Source organism: Heloderma suspectum, chromosome Z (genome assembly GCF_057233095.1).
Source record: "Heloderma suspectum isolate Gila_16-S chromosome Z, 16-S_ref, whole genome shotgun sequence".
NCBI classification, from domain to species: domain Eukaryota; kingdom Metazoa; phylum Chordata; class Lepidosauria; order Squamata; family Helodermatidae; genus Heloderma; species Heloderma suspectum.
In genome coordinates, this window is record NC_139476.1 from 1,113,212 (window position 1) to 1,132,500 (window position 19,289).

Below are 19,289 nucleotides of genomic sequence, written 5' to 3' on the forward strand. Positions count from 1 at the left end.
AGCAGCAGCTCTCCGAGGTTTCAGGCAGAATTCTTGCCAAATCTTCCCTGGAGATGCTGCTGGGGATCAAACCTGGGATTTTCTGCATGTAAAGTGGGGGCTTTGCCACTGAGCCGCAGCTCCTCCCGGAATATGGCCCTCCCACTAAACTACAGTCCCAACCCTTTCCTGGAGATTCCATATCTACCCCCAAGTTTCTTTTCCCTGCCCCCTCTGACCGACAGGCAGCATTCGGTGCCCACGAAGCATGGTCACTGCTCACTGGGCTCTTTTGGATTCCCCGTCCCCTAGGTATTTTCTAACTTTTTTTGGTACTTCTGCAAACCGTGGAGTACCCCAAAACCTGCTGACAACCCTCCTTTTGTGTGCAAATGGTGCTGTTTTGGCTGTATTAGGACCTCAGCATCTGGAGAACACAACATTGATGACGCCTGTAGGACTGCCCAGCATGGTGGGATCTCTGCTGTTGTAGGGGGGGCCTTGCCCTTGGCTCGCATGGCTGCCTTCCAGGGGAGAGAAACATGCATCGGAGCAGCCTGGGGCGGTTGTCCCCCACCCCTGGAGGCCCCTCCAACACAGCTGCCTCTTTCGCCCTCTGCAGGTCAGCGTGCCCTCCACCACCGCGGGGAGGTCCTGGAGACGCTGGTCCTGCTTAACCCTTCGGACAAGTCGATCTGTGACGAGGTGAGTGGTGGGGTGGGAATGTGGGGCCCCAGTTTTGTCTGGGGCAGAGAGAGACCCTGGACTCGAGGGGTGTGGGCATCACGCAGCGGCCCCCTCTCATGGCAGAGCTGATTGCAGCCCAGTATTGTCTGCTCCTGTCTTCCCTGAGCCGGCGCCCTCTAGATGTGTCAGATGACAGCTCCTATCACACACCCTCAGCCAGCATGACCAAAGCCCCCGTTGGCTGAGGGTGTGTGATGGGAGTTGTCGTCCGACACATCTGGAGGGCACCAGGTCAGGGAGGACTGGTCTACTCAGTATGGCCTTGACTGATGTGCTGTCTGAATGCATTTATATTCTGCTATGCAGTGTAAACCCTCGCAGGGTGGCTTACAGGGCCGCCTGTAAAACTCAAACCATAAGTTCTTTTTACAAAAGCAGACAGGTCCGTTGAAACTGCTAAGAACCCAGCGGCACCTAAAACCTGAAGCCAGCATGGAACTGTGAGAATCCATTGCAAAAGAGCTCAGTGGAACAAAGTGCTCTTTAAAGTCTGCTTAAAAGTCACTAATGATGCTTACTTCCTGGGGAGGGAGTTTGACAGCCGGGGCCACCGTTGAAAGGGCCTCGATGGTGGCCCCTGAGGTCATGCGGCCCTTCAACTCCCGTGATCCCAAATTGTGCGGGGCTTTGGAGATCAACGCCCCTGGGGTGGAGCCCAGAAGCCATGGGGCAGCCAAGGTGCTGGGTGCCGTCTCCGTCCTTTCTGCGCTGAATTCTGTACCAGCTGAAGCTGCCAGACTGTCTTCAAGGGCTGCCCCACATTGAAAGCATTCCAGTAGTCCAGTCTAGATGTAACCAGGAACAGGTGTTACGGAAGCCAGCTGCTCTGCTTTCTCCAGGTAGGATTGCAGCTCTCTGTCAGGGTGAGGCCTTTGCCCAGCGCAGCTAGCAGAGACCCTTGGAATCACTGGGGATTAACCCTGGGCCCTCTTGGGTGCGAAGCTGGTGTTCTCCCTGAAGCGCCAGTTCAAGGGCATGATGTGGGTGCAGCCAGGCTGAGCCTCGGCCTGCCTCCTCATCTTCTCTCTCGTCTTTCCCCTCCAGCTCCGCAACCTGATTGCTGACCCTGCGCGGCACAAGCTGCTGATATTTGCCGGGCCCTGCATCGAGGAGACAGGCGAGCTGGTGCTGCAGACGGGCACTTTCTCCTTGCGGGACTTCATCCAGATCTTTGCTGACAAAGAGGTGTGCCCCGCCCCCGGTGCCTTAGGGCCTCCAGCACAGGGTGGCTTTACTCCCGGAACTCAGCCCCAGTTGTGTCCCTGACCTTAACTTCCTGCAGCCAGGCTTGTTGGTAGGAGGGCAGGCCTGCAGTGAGCCTGACAGTGACGCGGCCAAGAAGGGCTGCATGGCCCCCTTCGCACACCTCTCGGCACTGGAGCATTCGGCCTCCTCCTCTCCGAGACCAGCCTGGTCTCAGCTGAACTGCTTTGGTCTGCAGGGTGGGGTGGCAGCACCAGCGGGGGAAGGAGAAGCAGCAGCAGCAGCGTGCAGCACATAAACTGTGGTTGGGGGGGAGGGGGACTAGGCTAGGATCCCCCCCCCCCCCGACATAGTTGCTCTGTGCAGGGCCGTCACGTCAGCCCCCTCTGCAGGTCGAAGTGAGCCAGCCCAGAGACGACGGAGAGCTAGGACAGGGCTCCTCTTGTGCCTTAGCCTCCCCCGGAGCGGTTTCTCTGTCGTTTGCGCAATGGGGCCAGGAGGGAGGCTGCCTTCAAAAGCAGTGCCCCCCCCCCCCCGCCCTGCCCCGCGAGCACCGCAATATCCACTGTTTCTCAGAAAGGAGCCGCTTGGGCTCTGGCTGCCGCCACTGAGGCCAGCTTGGGCCTTGGGAGGCCTCCCCCACTCCCCAGTCAAGAACAGTGCACCAGCCTCAGACCGATGGCCTCTTTGGGCATCTCTTCCCTCTCCCCCTCCACAGCATCCAAGCGAGGCCTCCTCACTCAAGTCACCAGGCAGGCAAATTCCATCACTTGGTCCTTGCTCTGGGGCAGATATTTTTCTCCTCGCTGAGCATGTGCTCCGCTCTACTCGGTGCTGGAAAATCTCCCAGTGCAGGTCCGTGTTGCGCACTCGCCCTCTTGCCCGCACACTGGATCTCCAGTGCCTGCCTGGTGCGCCGCTGGTGCTGACCCGTCACGTTGTTCTTTGCCCCTTGGGCTCCTTCCCCCACAGCTAACGTTCAGCTGATGAGGGACTGGTTTGCAGACTCCCCACTCCCGAAGCTTCCTCCGGTAGCCCAGATCACAGCAGCCAGCCCACTGCTACAGCACATGACAAGACAAAGTGAGAGAGCCCCTGCTGAGAGTGAGCAGCTACCGGGGGGCGGGCAGAGAGGTGAATGGGAACCACCAGTGGCCCTCGGGCCTTGCAAGGAAGAGCACTGCACTAGGGAGAAGCATGGCTACAGGAAGCATGAGCGTATGAGTTCGTGGTGTGAACGGTAAAGGGAAGGGGGGAGGAAGGGGTGGTCTCTGAAAAGACCCCTCTTGTCCAAAGGGTAAGAGTCCCACTCGACCTCGGAGCGGCGAGAAGTAGGGAAGGAGAGAGAGAAAGAGGTACTTCTAGAAATACTTGCTGTGCAGAGATAGGTATGCTCTTTAAATTGTGTTCAGCTACACCAGGGGTCCCCAATGTGGCACCTGCAAGACTTTTTAGAGACACATTCCCCCATTTTTTTTAATAAAGGTTCCTGGATTTGTATATATTCACAGCAATGAATATTATGAAACGCCTATATATCTATATATATGGAGATTCAGCTTTCCAGCAATTATTCATGCCCTTGCTGTTTCTCTCCACCCAGCACCTGGCTTTGCTCTTCCTCTCACTTCCTAGCCTTGCTCTTTTTCTCCCACTCACCCCTTCATCATGCTATTTCTCTCGACTCCCAGCCTCCAGCCTCACTCTTTCTCTCCCCCGCCTCTGTACCTTGCTGTTTCTTCCCCTCCTAGCTTGTAGCCTTGCTCTTTCTCATCCCTCTACCCTTTGCCATGCTGTTTCCCCCTCCTCTCAGCCTCTAGCCTCAGTGTTTCTCTCCCCCTACCTCTTGACTTGTCAGGTTCCCACGGCAGCCATTATATGACTAGCCATGTCTTCTGTGGGAGCCATTTTGTGGTGGTGCAAATTCCCAGATGTGCCAATGGGTCCAGAAAGTTTGGGGACCCCTGACCTATGCCAGATGTCTCCCAGGTGGCTGGGTATGGTGGGACGCGGAAAGTCCCAGGCTGGGAAAGTCTGAACGCAGCTGAGAACGCTAACTGTCATGTTGCCTTCTCTCCGCCCCACCCGCCTTTGTTCCACACTCGCTCCAGATTGGGGAGCTACTCAGCTCCACGGACCCCTCCGCCAAGACCAGCCTGACCGTGGTTTGCCCGGACTTTGGGGAATGGAAGGATCCCCAGCTGAGCCAGCACAACCTGCTGGACTTCATCGACCTGCGCTTCAACCCGGGCTGCTTGTTGCCGGACATGGAAGGCCTGCAGGAGTTCCTCGAGTACCTTTCTGAGTCCCTGGACCCCCCATCGCCCTTTGACCTCCTGGAGCCGCCCAGCACTGTGGGCTTCCTGAAGCTCTTCCGGCCCTGCTGCTACATTTTCCCGGGGGGGCGAGGGGACTCTGCTTTCTTTGCTGTCAATGGCTTCAACATCCTGGTGAACGGTGGCTCCAACCCCCGGTCATCCTTCTGGAAGCTGGTGCGCCACCTGGACCGCATCGACTCCATCTTGGTGACCCACATGGGGACCGACAGCCTCCCCGGGGTGAATAGCCTGCTGCAGAGGAAGCTGGCCGAGATGGAGAAAGACCCTTCCTCTCAGGGCTCCCAGAACGATGACTGGGGGAAGAACCTCATCTCACCAGACCTGGGCGTGGTGTTCCTCAATGCCTCGAAGAAGCTGCGGGCCATCGAAGGGGACTCGGGGGTCCTGAAGAGCTGTGACGAGGCCAGCCTGGCTCTGCAGTACCTTGACAGACTGGGCATTCAGCCCCACCCGCTCTTCAGGGACGCTGGCCCCAAGGCGGAGCCCACCGTCCTCTTCCAGAAGATGGGTGTTGGGCGCCTGGACATGTATGTGCTGAACCCTGTGAAAGGCAGCAAGGAGCTGGAGTTCCTGATGCAGCAGTGGTGTGGGAACGGCTATCCCAAGGGGCTGGAGCTGCCCCTGCAGTGCCTGACCTCCATCTGTGCCCTCCTGGTGTGGCACCCCGTGAGCCCCACAGAGAAGATTGTTCGGGTCTTGTTCCCAGGCTGCACGCCTCAAGGCAAGATCCTGGAAGGGCTGGAGAAGGTCAAGCACTTGGAGTTCCTCAGGTATCCGGTGGTCACCCAGAAGGACCTGGAGTCTTCCTCTTCCTCCACTCCTTCCTCCTCCTCCTCCTCCTCTCAAATCAAGCAGAAGAGGGCAGGCAGTCAGGAGAGCCTCAAGTCGGGTTCGCGGCTGAGCCTCACTGAGTTCAACAGGCCTGTTTCCAGGGAGGAGAGGGAGCTGAAGCTGGCTGGTGCCCGAGACCGACCGAAGGCACCCAGCGAGACCTCGAAGGGTAGCATCGAGGAGGACAGGTGTAAGATGGCGTCTTCGACAGAGAAGCTCGAGCAGGACGCGAGGCCCAAACAGCAGAAGGAGAAGCCAGCTGGCAGGAAGGTTTTGAAGAAGCCGCTGCTGAAGGAGGACGTCCCTCAAGAGAAGGATGCGGCGAAGAAAGAGGGGAAGCCAGCCAAGAGGGAGGGGAAGGTGGATCCCCCCAGGAGAGCGATGGCCAAGAGAGAGGAACCCAAGAAGGAGGTCAAGGCGGAAGAGAAGGCCGCCAAGCAGCCGGCAAAGGACCTGCGTAGGACCCTGAGTGCAGAGGCCAAGAGGCCCCCAACCAAGATGAGCAGCTTCCGGAAGGCCATTCCCATCCTCAAGAAGGAGATGGACAAGCCAAAGGCCAAGATGGCGAAGGATGCTGCACCCAAGCGGCCGAGCAGTGCCAAGGGCGGCCTGCTGGATAAGTCATCGCCAGAGAACCATGAAGGCATCACCACAGACAAGAGCGAGCGAGAGCCTTTGCCACTGGGCAGCCTGGATTGCCAGGGAAATGGGCTGGAGCCCCGCCCAAACGGCCTGGGCATAGGAGAGACTCTGGGCAGCCCAGAGCCTTTTCGGCCTCCGGAAACCAGCCCTCCACTCAGAGGTATCAGTCCCCCATCCCCGCTGGCCAAGACTCCCAAGAGCGACCATAGTGTCAACTTCGAACTGACACTGACGGATATCCGGGTGGGGCTCAGCCACTGCCCAGAGGCCGAGGAAGCTTGCGGCGGCAGCTCCGAAGAGAAGACCCTCGAGATGATGTCCCCCGCCAGCTCCGCCCTGGCCAGCGCCGGCCACACCCCCTTCCACCAATCCCCAGTGGAAGATGCAATCGTGGCTGAGGAGCCAGTGGCCGCGAGGAGCGCCTGGCAGCCCAGCGGCTCCGGTCCCCGGGCCTCGCACGACAACTCGAGCTCTTCCCAAGAGAAGCAGCCGGGCTGCCTCTCCCCTGGCGATGCTCCTGATGTGTCGCCCACCATTACCACTCCCTCCCTGCCAGCTGAAGTGGGGTCCCCTCATTCCACTGAGGTGGACGAGTCTCTCTCCATCTCCTTTGAGCAGGTCCTGCCGCCGGTGAGCGAGTTCCCCCAGGAGGAAGCGGGGCACGTCCGGGCCGGGGGGCTCACCCCAGAGCCAGAGGCTGCGGTCAGCAAAGGGGAGATGTCTCTGCCCCTTCGGCCCTGCCACCCTCTCCATGGCACCCAGCGGTTGGATGGCCACGTCTTGCCCAAGTCTGGCCGCCGCTCGGATTCCCCCCACGACGTGGATCTCTGCCTGGTGTCCCCGTGTGAGTTTGAGCACCCCAAGGCGGAGAGGTCTCCGTCGATCTGCTTCATCCCCCGGGACAGGTCCAACAGCAGTGACTTCTCCCAAGAGCTGGCCAAGCCCTTGTCGCACCGGAAGGGTCCCCGGGGCCGCAAGCCCCACCCCCTGGCCGATGAGACCCCACCCACTTCATTCAGCGAATCGCTGCCCACCCTCTCGGACTCTGACATCCCACCTGTCATGGAGGAGTACCCTTCCAGCACAGCGGACGGTGGGCTGGACTCGGACGATGACCCCGAGAGTCTGGCCCGGACCCGTGACCCGCTCCCAGCCGCCCTGAAAGACCCTTGCCCCCTCCCCGCCCAGCCCGGCATCTGCATGGTGGACCCTGAGAGAGAAGCCACCACCAAGATCAAGCAGATGCCCCAGCGGGTGGGCTCTGCACCCCCCAAGGTGGACACCCCCAGAGTCGCGACCACCAGCAGCGGCCGGGCCAAGGCTTCTTCAGCCCCTCTAGGGGGGAGCGCCCGCTTGCCTGCCCTTGGCAAAAGTGGCCCCTCAGTGTCCCGCACTGCTGGGGATAACAAGGCGCCCGTCGGCCACCGGGGCACGAACACCAGGCCACTTGCGGGGGCCAGCAAGCCCCCTCTGTCAGGTAACTTCACCTTCCCTCGGCCCCAGGGGTGGAAGGGAGCCTGTGGGCAGGCATCTCTCAGGAGCCCGGGAGGGAGTAGCAGAAGCCCCTCTGTCTGTAGCTGTGTCAGGATGGCAGAACTGGAAAGCCCCCTTGCACGTCTGTTTCCTCTTGCGGGGCTGCCGTCTGTAGTCCAGCACAGGTTTCGACCCACTGAACTAAAGGTGGCAGCTACCCGGGTGTGTCGCTCTGGTTAACAGGGTAGCAGTTTTGTGAAGAATTATTTTAACCCCAATTTCTGACCTTACACTGCAGGTGGAGAAAAAGGTGGTATTCCCAGATCAGAACCTTGGTCCATGGAGCCCGGTATTGTCTGTCGTGGGTGGCAGCGACTTTTCAGGGTCTCGGTCAGAGAGAGAAAGAGAGGGAGAGTTAGAGTGTCTTTTTTTCACCTGCTACCTGATCTTTTTTTTTTTAAAGCTGCCTTATACCGAGTCAAACCCTGGGTCCATCTAGCCTAGTATTGTCTGTGCTGACTGACAGCAGCAGCTCTTCAGGGTTTCAGGCAGGGGGTCTTTCCAAGCCCTTCCTGGAGACTGGACCTGGCACTTTCTGCACACAGAGCAGGGCCACTCCCCCTGAGCTTCAGGCTGTTCCCAGACCTGCACACATCCAATAGAACCCCCCCCCCCCGCAGATTATCCAGTTTTTAAATCCTGGGTTTGCTGACAAAGAAGATTTCTTTACTCAGATGATGACCCCAAATATTTTTTTGGGGGAAACCTGAGCTATTTCCTGGGTTCCCCCAGCGGTCTCCCATCCAGCCGCAGCTCATGTTCACAGTTTAGCGCTAAGTTATGGAGCTGGTTCACATGTCACTGTGATTGTGGGTTAATCAACCCACAAATTGCCAACATCTGGCAGGAGCCTCTGGTGTGCTCGGTGCTTCCGCTCTCAATTAACATCCTGCAATCGCCTCATTCATAGGTAGGTGAATGGTGTCTGGACCCGGGCACTTGGGGTTCTTTCGGGGGTTAAACAGCCCAGTGTTAATCCAACAATAGACCATGGTTTAATTAACCCAGGATTGCCGTTATGTGCTAACTGGGTCGAAGCTGTTTCTTCTCCTCCCCTCGTACATAAAGTCTTGATTACCTGTCAGTTGAAATTTTGTAAGTAGCTTTATGAGAGCAGCATTGCTGTGGCCAGGGACCCTCCAGGTCTGTCAGAATACAGCTCGCATCATCCCCAGACAGCATGGCCAGGTTGAAGGCGGGGGGGGGGGGAGCCCCCTCTGGTGTGTGCTGGCTCCGATGCAGTGCAGACATTATTCCATACATACTGTCAGTGAATACTTGGATGGCTGTTCTGTGGCAAGGGCCCCCTCTGCTGGCTGGAGGGGCTGCAGCACACTGCCCCGCATTCTGGGATGCAGATGTCAGTCTGCCATGCGCCCTGCTGCAAAGGCCCTGCCCAGTGATTGGGGCGGGAGGGGGGAACTCCAGATCTCCCCTTCCTCTGCTTGCCTGGCAGCGGCTGGCTGAGCTCCCCTCTTGTCAGGACCCCCGGATAAAAACGGCATGTGGTCCTTTCGGAAAGGCAGAAAACATATTGGGGGGGCGCCTCCTAGGACCAGCTTTTAAAAGGTGAGCGAGCTTTTGAATGCATCATAAACCTTCGCCAGGTGGTATGTTGGGTCATAGAACATGGTGAGGATCTCCCAAGGTTCCGCCCTGCAACTCCCATCAGTCCTTGCCAGTGTAGGCAGTGGTGATGCATGATGCGACACGGTGACATCATTGTGGGCGGCTCTGTGGGCGGCTCTGCCCTGCATGATAGAGGCACCGTGACGTCTTAAAACCGAAGCCCAGCAGACGAGAGCCCAGGGGCCTGAAAGCAGAGAGAAGGCCCGCCACCTCTGAGCCAGGGTGTGGCCGCTTCTGCTGGTGGAATGGCAGGCGCTGCAGGCAGGAAGAGTGCCCATGAGAGCAGGGATGGGAGATAGCGGAGCCTACCTGCTCCGCCTCCCCCCGGGCCGCTCAGTCTGCTTGAGCCCAGAACCGCCAACTGTGGGGGCGCCTGCAAGCTTGGGTGGCCTCCCCAAAGACGTTGGCAGCCTCCGAAGCTCTGGGTGAGCCCCCCCGCATGCCCTAATCGGAGACCCCTTCAGAGCTGCTGCCTTGGAAGCCCGTGTTTTTCCAGGAGGGAACCAGGGCAAATGTGGGTGACCGGGGCCCTCAGCTTCCTGCCACTGTGTGGTCCAGCGTTGCAGCCGAGCAGCCCTAGGTTCTGTCTCTGGCTAGACCCCAGGGGTGTGGATGGGCCAGTTGTCTGGCTTGGGAGGCTTCCCCCAGTCTGTTCCTCTCAAGGCCTTGGGCACGTGGGCACTTCTCGGGTGCTTTGGGGTTGGTGGCGTCCTCCTTCCACCCAGTTGACTGCTGCACGCCCCCGTTTCTCCAGGCCCCAAGGCCGGCGTTCCGTGCCCCACGGTCTACCTGGAGCTGGCCTACATCCCTGGTTCCACGAGTGCCCAGCAGGTGGACAAAGACTTCTTCCAGCACATCCGCTCCCAGTGCTACGTCATCAGCGGCGAGGACCACATCAAGGGAGGCGTCATGCGGGGCATCTTGGACGCGCTCCTGGCGGGGAAGCAGCACTGGGCCCGCGACACCCAGGTGAGCCCTGGAGGGGGGGGGGGTGCGCGTGCACGCAGCCCCACGAGATGTGGTGATGGACACCACCGTGGGCAGCTTTAGAAGAGGGCGAGACCAGTTCATGGAGGAGGAGGAGGCTGGCCATGGCTCCTAATCCTGATGGCTGAGGGCTGCCTCCTGTACCAGAGGCAGAATACTGGGGAACATGAGGAAGAAGCTGCTGTTGCACTCATAAGTTGCTTGTGGGGTTCCCGTGGGGGCATCTGGGTGGCCGCTGTGTGAGGGGAATGCTGGAGCAGATGGACCCGTGGCCATTCTCGTGTTCTTAGGGCCAGCTTTTCCATTTTGTTGTTGTTCAGTCGTTCAGTCGTGTCTGACTCTTCGTGACCCCATGGACCATAGCACGCCAGGCCCTCCTGTCCTGCGCTCTCTCCCGGAGCGTGCTCAAGTTCATATTCATTGCATCGGTGATGCTATCCAGCCATCTCATCCTCTGCCGTCCCCTTCTCCTTTTGCCTTCAGTCTTTCCCAGCATCAGGGTCTTTTCCAGGGAGTTTTCTCTTCGCATTAGGTGGCCAAAATATTGGAGCTTCAGCTTCATTATCTGTCCTTCCAGTGAGCAGTCAGGGTTGATTTCCTTTAGGATGGACCGATTTGACCTCCTTGCAGTCCAGGGCACTCGTAAGAGTCTTCTCCAGCACCACAGTTCGAAAGCATCAATTCTTCGGCGCTCAGCCTTCCTTATAGTCCAGTTCTCACAGCCATACGTTACTACTGGGAAAACCATAGCTTTGATCTGTTTCAATGCATGCATATGGTGTGCGTGCACGTGGATGAGAGACAGCATGACTCTAAGAATTATGCACAGACTCCAACAAAAGGAGAATCATAGAATCATAGAATAGTAGGGTTGGAAGGGGCCTACAAGGCCATCGAGTCCAACCCCCAAATTTAGAAATTTAAGTCCAGTGTTCCCTCTCCTCCCATTTTGAATGATAAATTCCAGTTGGGTGGCGACAGCTGTATTTCGAAATTCCACCACATGTTGGGCGCCGGGATTGAGGCCTTTGTGCCAGTTTACTTCCCAGAGGAGACCTGGGCGTTCAGGGAGCCTCTGCCATTTGCAAGGATGGATGATTGGACCCCAGGTGGTGTTTGCCTGCGCCCGCGTCAAGCCCCAGCTGGGCATGCTGCCGTGCAAAGCGACATCCCAGATTCTGTTTTAAATGGCCTTCATTTGCATAAACTTGCCTGGTTTGGGCTCATTCTGTTTTCCCTGACTCAGGTGGCAGTATCTTGTTGGGAAATGGGGTCAGGGGAATAGAAGGGCAGGTGGTGGCAAAGGCCTGGAGAAGTCTCCCCGGTCTTTGCACAGCGACAGTGAAGACTAGGATCTTGCTCACGCACTTTGAAGCTGTGCACCAGCGACTGCTCCGTGCGGTGACCTGTGTGGAATCTGGCCCTGCTCAGAGCCTGCTCTCTTCTTGGGGTTTGCTGATGTGGGGGAGAATGTCTTTCAGCCCGAAGGTGAAACTCGGTTTTGGAGAAGCTCTCGGGGGCCACGTCACAGTGGTGGGCGGGACAAAGGCAAAGTGGGCGGGACAAAGGCAAAGTGGGCGGGACAAAGGCAAAGTGGGCGGGGCCAAAATGCAAAGAACATCAGCCTAGCAGAGCTTCTTGCTGCCTGCAGCGAAGCCTCGGGGGAGCCATTCCGGCCTCTGAGAGTGGGGAGGGGGCCCTGCAGAAGCTGGGAGGCCACCAGAGGGCCGGCAGTCAGGGAAGGGGGCGTGACCAGCAAAGGGGCGTGGCCAGCAGGGGAGTCCAAAGGCCACATTTGGCCCCCCAAGCGGCCCAGAAATAGCCATGGGCGTTGTAACCCTTCTCTTGCCCTGTCTCAGGTGACCCTGATCCCCACCTTCGACTCACTGGTCATGCACAGATGGTACATGGAGACACTGGAGCGTCAGCAGGCCCTGGGCATCACGGTGCTCGGCAGCAACAGCACCGTGGCCATGCAGGACGACACCTTCCCCGCATGCAAAGTGGAGTTCTGAGTGGCCTGCCGCTGTGGACCCAGATTGATGGCTGGACGAGGTGGTGCTGCAGTGCGTCTGTCTTTCTCTCCCTGGCGGAAGGGAGGTGCCCCCTTCTGGTGCGGCCCCCGCGTGGTGCTTCGCTCTTCGGGCGCCAGGGGACGGGAGCAGCCCCCTGCTTCCTGGGCTCAGGGAGTGTGGGGGACGGAAACGTTCCTGGATGCTGTGTAAGCCCCTGCAGCAAATAGCATCCACCGTTTGTTTGCATGTACACCGGCAGAGCTGGTCAAGCATGGAGGGAGTTGGGGACAGACGAGTTTGGGGAGGGGCAACTGGGCCAGGCTGGCCTGGAAGGCGTTACACCCTTTTTCTCCCCTTTCCCTTCTCGGCCCCGTGTCTCACCGCATCCCTCCCTTCTAATCGTCAAGGATCCATGTGGAACCCCCCAAATACGCACTCCAGATTTCTTCTACCTCTTTTATGTTGAGAACGGTCCTTGATTCTCTGGTGATTTTTAAATCCCCAAAGAACAACCCTGTGGAAATCCAGCCAGTCCTCTCCACGGCTTGTTCTTTGGTGTCTTTTTGCCGCCACCCCCCCCCCCAATGTTTGAAGGAAAGTTGGGGGTGGGGGACAGCACTCCCCGCCCTTTGCAATGTGACACTAAACCTTTGTTTTCTGAAGAAGGAAAAGGTGTTTTTGTCTTCTTAAATGTCTATTTTGTATTTTTTCTAAAAAACAAAAAACAAAAAAAGAGAGAAACCAAGACTGTTAACATATTGAAGCTTTTTAATTTATAGGGTCATCTTTTTGTGCGGTGTTTACATATCCCAGCTAGGGAAAGCGGTGGACGGACAGGGGCGCTGGGTGTGACACGCTTGCTGTACCTGGTGCCCCTCTCCCCTTGCCTCATACCGCCCTGCCTCCCTGATTTGGGATCAGCCCTGTCTTTCAGACTTATGTGATGTATGTTCAGAAGAAAAAGTATTTTTTGGCGGGGAGGTAAGGATGTTCTCGCCACCTTCAGTGCTTTATATACTCTGCCCGGTTGGAATCCTGTTTTGAAGAGCAGAGCAGGGGTGGGAAAGGGGGCTACTCCCTCCCCAGCCATCCCATTTCCTGGGGTGTAGGGTGAACCCCTTTCTGGTCTCTGTCTGTCTCTGTCTGTCTCTCTCCCCCGCAGTTGTAGGGGGAAAAGATTGTGGTTGTTGTAGCCATTGACACACTCATGATGTTGTGTGTACACACACAAACACACACTGTGTTAAAACTTATTGGGAAAAAAAAACCATTAAAGAGATAAGTAGCTCAACAAGGGTTCCATGTTGCTTTTTTGGTCCTCCTCCGATGCACCCCTCCTGCCCCATCTCAGTTTTTCAAGCGCCCTACATTGGCATACCATGCTGGGGTCGAGGTAATGATGCTGCCCCCTCCGAAGCCCCTTGTTCTTCTCGAGAGCCTCCTTTTTTGCCTGCCACTGTCCTGGGCTGCAAAGAACATGCCTGGGAACATGGTGTAAAAGCAGAAAGAGCGGTTTCATGTCGCTGCACTGCCACCCTCCCCAGCTCACTCCTAACCGAGCAGTCATAAGGCCTAGAAACTTACCACTCGTGGCATGATTTTGAATTTGGGGCTCTTGCTTCGCTCTCTTCTGCCCCCCCCCCCAGTGCTGTGGTGCCTCTGTCCTACAGTGCAGAGCAGCGTCCGTGTGGCACTGGTTTTAACAGTAACAACTAGCACACACCCCCATTCCCCCCAGCTGCAGTTTAGTCATTCATGGCATTTCCCTGTTCTTGTTCCTTGTACAATCAATATATTTATTGCAGAACAGTGTCTAAAGCATCACAGTTACATAGCAAGCCTTTTTTTTTTTCTTTTTTGCAACCGTTGGAGAATCCTAAGGCGAAGAAGTCCTGCGCTGCAGAAAGGGTGATGGAGGAGTTTGACGCGCACACACACCCTTGCCTTTTTTGTCAAAAGAGTGGAATTCAACCCACATAGCCAAGCCGTGGCTGGCGCACGCCACAGTTCATAAGGGGATTGCAGGCCACATGGGATAAGAGGGGGGCAGGAAAGGGATTCTGTGTAAAATCGTACCGGGTACACAAGAAGCACTTCACGTTAATTCCTGCCTGACTTGCACCCTGTGTGGGCCCTGGTCTTTCTCCTTGCCTCTTGTGAGGGACCATTAGACTCCAAGGAGGCACGCACTTTGCATGGAGATGGTCCCAGGTTCAGTTCCCAGCATCTGCAGTTCAATAGGCTCAGGTCCCAGGGGACGATGGTGGGCCATCTCTGCTTGGCTGGGGACCCCAGAGAGCTGGCTGTTGGTCAAGAGTAGGAAATGCTAGGCTCACTTGGTAGCAGGCGGCCTCAAGCAAAGATACAGGAGATCTCTCCTCCCCCTGTTCATCTTCTCCCACACTCTTCTACGTGAAGGTAGTGCTCACCAGACCCACTGTAGATCAGGATGCCCTGCTGCCTGTGTTTGCAGAACAAGGTACCACCCTAGATGTCAATGGGGACTTCCTACGTGAGGGGGTGGGCCGGAGAGGGAATGATGGATGGGGGTGTTTGCCTTGTGGGGAAATCACCTGTTTGCTGGGGGTTTTCTTTTCCAAGGAAGAAGAATATTGGAGCCTGAGGAAGATTCAAAGTGCACTTTAATGATGCTCTTTTTTAAGGTGTATTTAGGGGATAGAGTTAAGCTCTGCATTCCTCACAGCTCCTTAATGGCTGCACTTTGCTGGGGGGGGGGGTTGTATCCCTCCTCTGCCCCATGACAACATACTCTAGCTGGAGGGTGAATTCCTGCAACAGAAGGGCAGCTCTACTTCCCTATATCTCCCCCTTTTTCTTTCTTTTTTGTTAAATCAGCGACTTGCTCTTGGTTGAACAACTGGAGGACCAAAGGATGGATTAAAAGTGTTGCCGTGGCAACAGCCTGGGAAAAGAGGATTGATTCAGGGGCATCTCCCATCCAGAAGGAGCCACCACATAACCTGCACCTGTAGGAGGGCGTCGTTTTGCCTTCTCCCACAAATCCTGAGCAGCCATCTGAAGCAGGTTTCCTGGGAAGAAAGCCCCCTTGGGTCTCCGTAGGGGGTACTGAGTGAATATGTTTAGGGAGCGGTACAATGAGCCATATTTTTGAAGGAGGGGGTGATTCTAAACTTTAGCAGCAGTCTCCTCTTCATGTTGGACTTGGAAAAGGGGCAACTTCAACCTCCTTCGCCTCCTCCACGCCTCAAATTACACAGATTTGCAATTCCATTAATTATATTTCAGATTCTAACATGCACCCAATACGCCAGGATGCAAATGTATAGTAATAACAGGATGTGCTGCACAGTTTTGTCACTTGAGGGTGCAACCCTACGCAAGTTCAGATAGAAAAAAGTCCTACAACTCCCAGCATTCCCCAGCCAGCTATGGTGGCTGGCGGCTGGGGTGAGTTGTAGGACTTTTGTCAGTCTACACATGCATAGGATTGAGCCCTTAGTTGTTACTGTTAAACCACAGGCCCAGCGGAGGACCACAGGCCAAAACACCCGGAGGGTTACTACAATAATTCCCCACCATAGGCTATGCCAGCTGGGGCTGATGGGAGTTGTAAGCCAAAACACCTGGAGGGATACAAGTTGCCGACTTCAGGACTGGAGGGTCGGAATCGCTTCCCTCCTGGGAAAGGCTAAAGCAGCCGTCTGAAACCTAATGCCCTCCTGATGTGTTCGACTACAACTCCCACAATCTGGACTACAACTCCCAAAGCTGGTTGGGGGAGTTTCTAGTCCAAGCCCTCTGGAGGGCACCTGATTGGCTGTCATAACACATGGACAGGACAGAGCAAAGATGGCGCTTTGCACGACACTGCTTGCGGAACTCCCTGCCGCAGGATACGGTGATCGCTTTCAAAGGGGACTGGAGAAATCCACGGAGGAGGACAGCTGTGTAAACCACAGCAGCTCAGTGGGACCTCTTGGTCTAGCAGGGCTGCTCTTCGTGTTCTTATTTTACGTGACAGTTAGAACATAACATCAAAAGAGCCCTGCTGGACCAGACCCAGGGTCCACCTAGTCTAGCATTCTGCTCACGCAGTGGCCAACCAGCTGCCCATGGGAAACCCACAAGCAGGGCATGAGTGCAACAGCACCCTCCTGCCCATGTTCCCCAGCAACTGGTGTACATAGGCTCACTGCCTCTGATCCTGGAGGCAGCACAGAACCATCAGGATTGGTAGCCATTGTTAGCCTTCTCCTCCAGGAATTTGCCCAGCCCCCTTCGAAAGCCATCCAAAGTGGTGGCCATCGCTACATCCTGTTCAACAGATGCAGTTTCTCCCTATCGCTGCACCTTCAGGCTGGGGAATTTGCCTCTGCTGAGTGTGCCAGGAAGAACTGGAGCAATCGTGCAGTTGTGGATGTGCATGTCTGTCTGCCTGTATCACTCCTGCTGCTGCCCCACACAAAGGCAGAAAACTGGGGAGGGGGTGGGGTAAACAAAGAGTCAATGCTGCCAGGGCCCTCTGCAACCACCCCCAACACAATCACGTTCTCCCTTGCGCTCATGTGCTCTCTAAGCCTCTCGGCTTCACTGTAGTAGGTAGCATTGCCAGCTTTCCGCCTGAGCAATTACGTACAGTCTGGCCCAGTAAAGGAGCGTGATATGATGGGATGTACCGCATCCGCTGTCTTTAAGGGATTTCTTGCAGGAATAAAGAAATCATAGTTGTCGAAGGGCACGATCCTGTGCAAGTTTAGACAAAGAAAGTTCTATCACTCCCATGGCTGGTTGGGGAATGCCGGGAGTTGTAGGACTTTTTCTGTCATCGGATGGCTCCCTAAATGCGATTTCCTTTGATATTTAAATTTACACCTAATAAAAATTAGTTCAGAAGCAAAAAAAAAAGTGTACTTTTCCTCCCTTGACGCGCACAAATGTTGCTGGGCGGAAAGGCCTCTCCTAAGATGCATAGGTTGCTTCTAAAACCTTGCTAAGACCTGCTCTCTGATTAATCGGGAGCACCTTTTGAATGGATTGAAATATGTGTCATCGATCATAACCAAGGAAGATCACGGCTCCTGTGTGCAAGGGCGTTGAGTTTATTTGAGGAATCAAAACTGGTGAGCAGATCAAGTATTAGATTTATATACTGCTCACCGTATTAAAAAAATAATAACTCGAACCAATGCGGCATGGCTGTGTTACGTAGGCCTTCACTGTCCCGGCTAACAATTTCTGCATTCACACTAGGAGGCTGATGGATTATTATTTCAACCATACAACAGACCATCTTTAAGTGCTTTGTAGTTTTTAAAAATTGCACCTGCTTTCTGTGTTTTCTCCGGAAGCCTGTTTTTGTTTCGGTTTTAAGAAAATAACTGAAGTCAGTTCTGATTTGGGACTTGCTTAAACATACAGTTCTGCCTTCAGGGAAAATCGATGTCAACGCTTCACATCATATTCCCTTTTTGTTGTTTGGGACCAAACTCTGGAGATACATGTGCCGGTGGCTGCAACCGTGCAATGGGTTGTTTTGCCCGCCCGCTACATCACCAGCATATGACGGGCGTGGAAAGAGGCTTAACTACAGCACGCTATTTCGCCACTGGGGCGATGGCTGAGTGACCCATGGACTTGTGGCCACCGCAGAAGTTAGAAAGGGGTTCTGAAGATGTGACTTTCTCTGGAACGTGGGTGCCCCAAGAGGAGGGAGAGAGATTCCATCTCCTGGAATTCAAGGTGCTATGAGTTTGTTTTTCTCAAGAAATTCTATTTTATTTTGAAATAAGGTTAACAAAATAAAGGCAACAACAAGGAGAAGAATGTGCATAACAATGTACATAATAATCAAAATCACTAAAGAGACAAAGGAGTTTCTAGGAGTTTTAAAATAACAAGGAGTCTTGCGGCACCTTAAGGACTAGTCAATTTATTCTGGCATAAGCGTAAGCTTGATGCATGAAGTGTTAGCCTCAAATTGGCAGATCCATATGGACGTAGTGGGGTGGCGGCGGCGGTGGCGGGATGTAATCTGTGTGGTCGGAGAGAACTGAAATGCAAAAAATGGATGATTACTTTAACGATTGCTGTGCACAAAATGCTGGCTGATCGCACAGACTTCATTGCACAGGAGAGAGAAATTCCTTTTGAAAGCAGATATGAAGTGACATGACTGAAGTACAAGCCATCAAGAGATTCAGCTCTATGTCCTGTGGTTTGAATAAGGATCAAGGTTCTTTCTAAAAAAACCCACACCATACGTGAAATAGCTCACCGTTACCATGATGTCTGTGCTATCACCCAAGAATGTTTTGTGAATGGCAACTGTTAAGGTAATCATTCCTGTCTGTACTTTTTTGCATTTTCAGAACACAGTTTACTTCTCCTCCCTGGTCACTAACATGTGTATATAGATCTGCCAATTTGAGGTTAACACTTCATTTATCTGAAGACCTGGACAGTGTCCACAAACACTTGTGCCAGAATAAACCCGTTAGTCTTGAAAAAACACGGGTGTTGAACCTCTTCCAGCCCGAGGGCCAAATGCCATTTTGGAGAAGATTTCGGGGGCTGCATTCCTTTTGTGGGCGGGCCGAAGGCAAAAAGGGGCAGGACCAAAAATACCAGGATATTTTGGCGTCAAGCTCTTCCTGCGCATACCTCCTCCTTCAGAGAGGCCTTTCAAGTGTTTCGAATGGGAGAAAAACTGCACCAAAGCCAGGGATCTCCCTAACGACTGGTTGTTGGGGGAAAGGCTGTGTGGCCTTCCGGGGAGCTACGGAGGGCCGGATTCGCCACCCAGGTGTGGGTCCCCCACCTCTGCTTTAAGGTGCCAGAAAGGCTCTTGGTTGTTTTTGCTGCAACAGGGTAACGCGGCTGCTCCAGGCTGGGTCTGTCTCAGCCAGCATCCTGTTTCCAGCAGCCCACAGCCTCGTGGTCCAAAGGTGGATGCTCACCAACAAGGTAGGAAAATACTAAAGAATTTGAAGCGCTTCACTTGGTTGCCTTTGGTAATCACCCTGCACGCCGGCCGGCGATTTGTTCGCTTTTTGCAGGTCTCTTTGTTGTTCAGTCGTGTCCGACTCTTCGTGACCCCGTGGACCACAGCACGCCAGGCCCTCCTGTCCTGCGCTCTCTCCCGGAGCGTGCTCAAGTCCATATCCATTGCATCGGTGATGCTATCCAGCCGTCTCATCCTCTGCCGTCCCCTTCTCCTTTTGCCTTCAGTCTTTCCCAGCATCAGGGTCTTTTCCAGGGAGAAAAACTTGCAGGCCTCTGTAAGTTTGTTTATTGTTTATTTGTTTGTTTGTTATTTATTTGTGATGGTGTCTCTTTTAGTTTATGGTTTTAATCAGGGCGCCCTGAGGTTGTACGGATGAAAGGCAGCATATTAAAAAAGTCT

General features: G+C 55.0%; 2 protein-coding genes across 7 annotated transcripts in view; both read left to right on the forward strand.

The window, feature by feature from the left end:
• Positions 1–13,199, forward strand: part of LOC146333450 (microtubule-associated protein 1S-like) — a 28,589-nt gene extending 15,390 nt beyond the window's left edge. For 5 of the 6 annotated variants that reach the window (XM_084825829.1, XM_084825832.1, XM_084825834.1 and 2 more), the window contains 5 exons: positions 602–684; positions 1,771–1,911; positions 4,041–7,218; positions 9,658–9,872; positions 11,750–13,199. In XM_084825829.1, coding sequence (XP_084681955.1) covers positions 602–684; positions 1,771–1,911; positions 4,041–7,218; positions 9,658–9,872; positions 11,750–11,905 — 3,773 coding nt within the window. In that variant the 3' untranslated portion in view covers positions 11,906–13,199. Of the gene's footprint in view, positions 1–601; positions 685–1,770; positions 1,912–4,040; positions 7,219–7,512; positions 9,873–11,749 lie in introns of those variants that run through there. The other variant, XM_084825833.1, reaches the window with a different exon arrangement.
• A 5,743-nt stretch (positions 13,200–18,942) lies between these two features.
• The window catches only part of LOC146333451 (F-BAR domain only protein 1-like), a 67,881-nt gene continuing 67,534 nt past the window's right edge, over positions 18,943–19,289 (forward strand). The window contains exon 1 of the mRNA XM_084825838.1: positions 18,943–19,164. Coding sequence (XP_084681964.1) covers positions 19,063–19,164 — 102 coding nt within the window. The 5' untranslated portion in view covers positions 18,943–19,062. The remainder of the gene's footprint in view (positions 19,165–19,289) is intronic.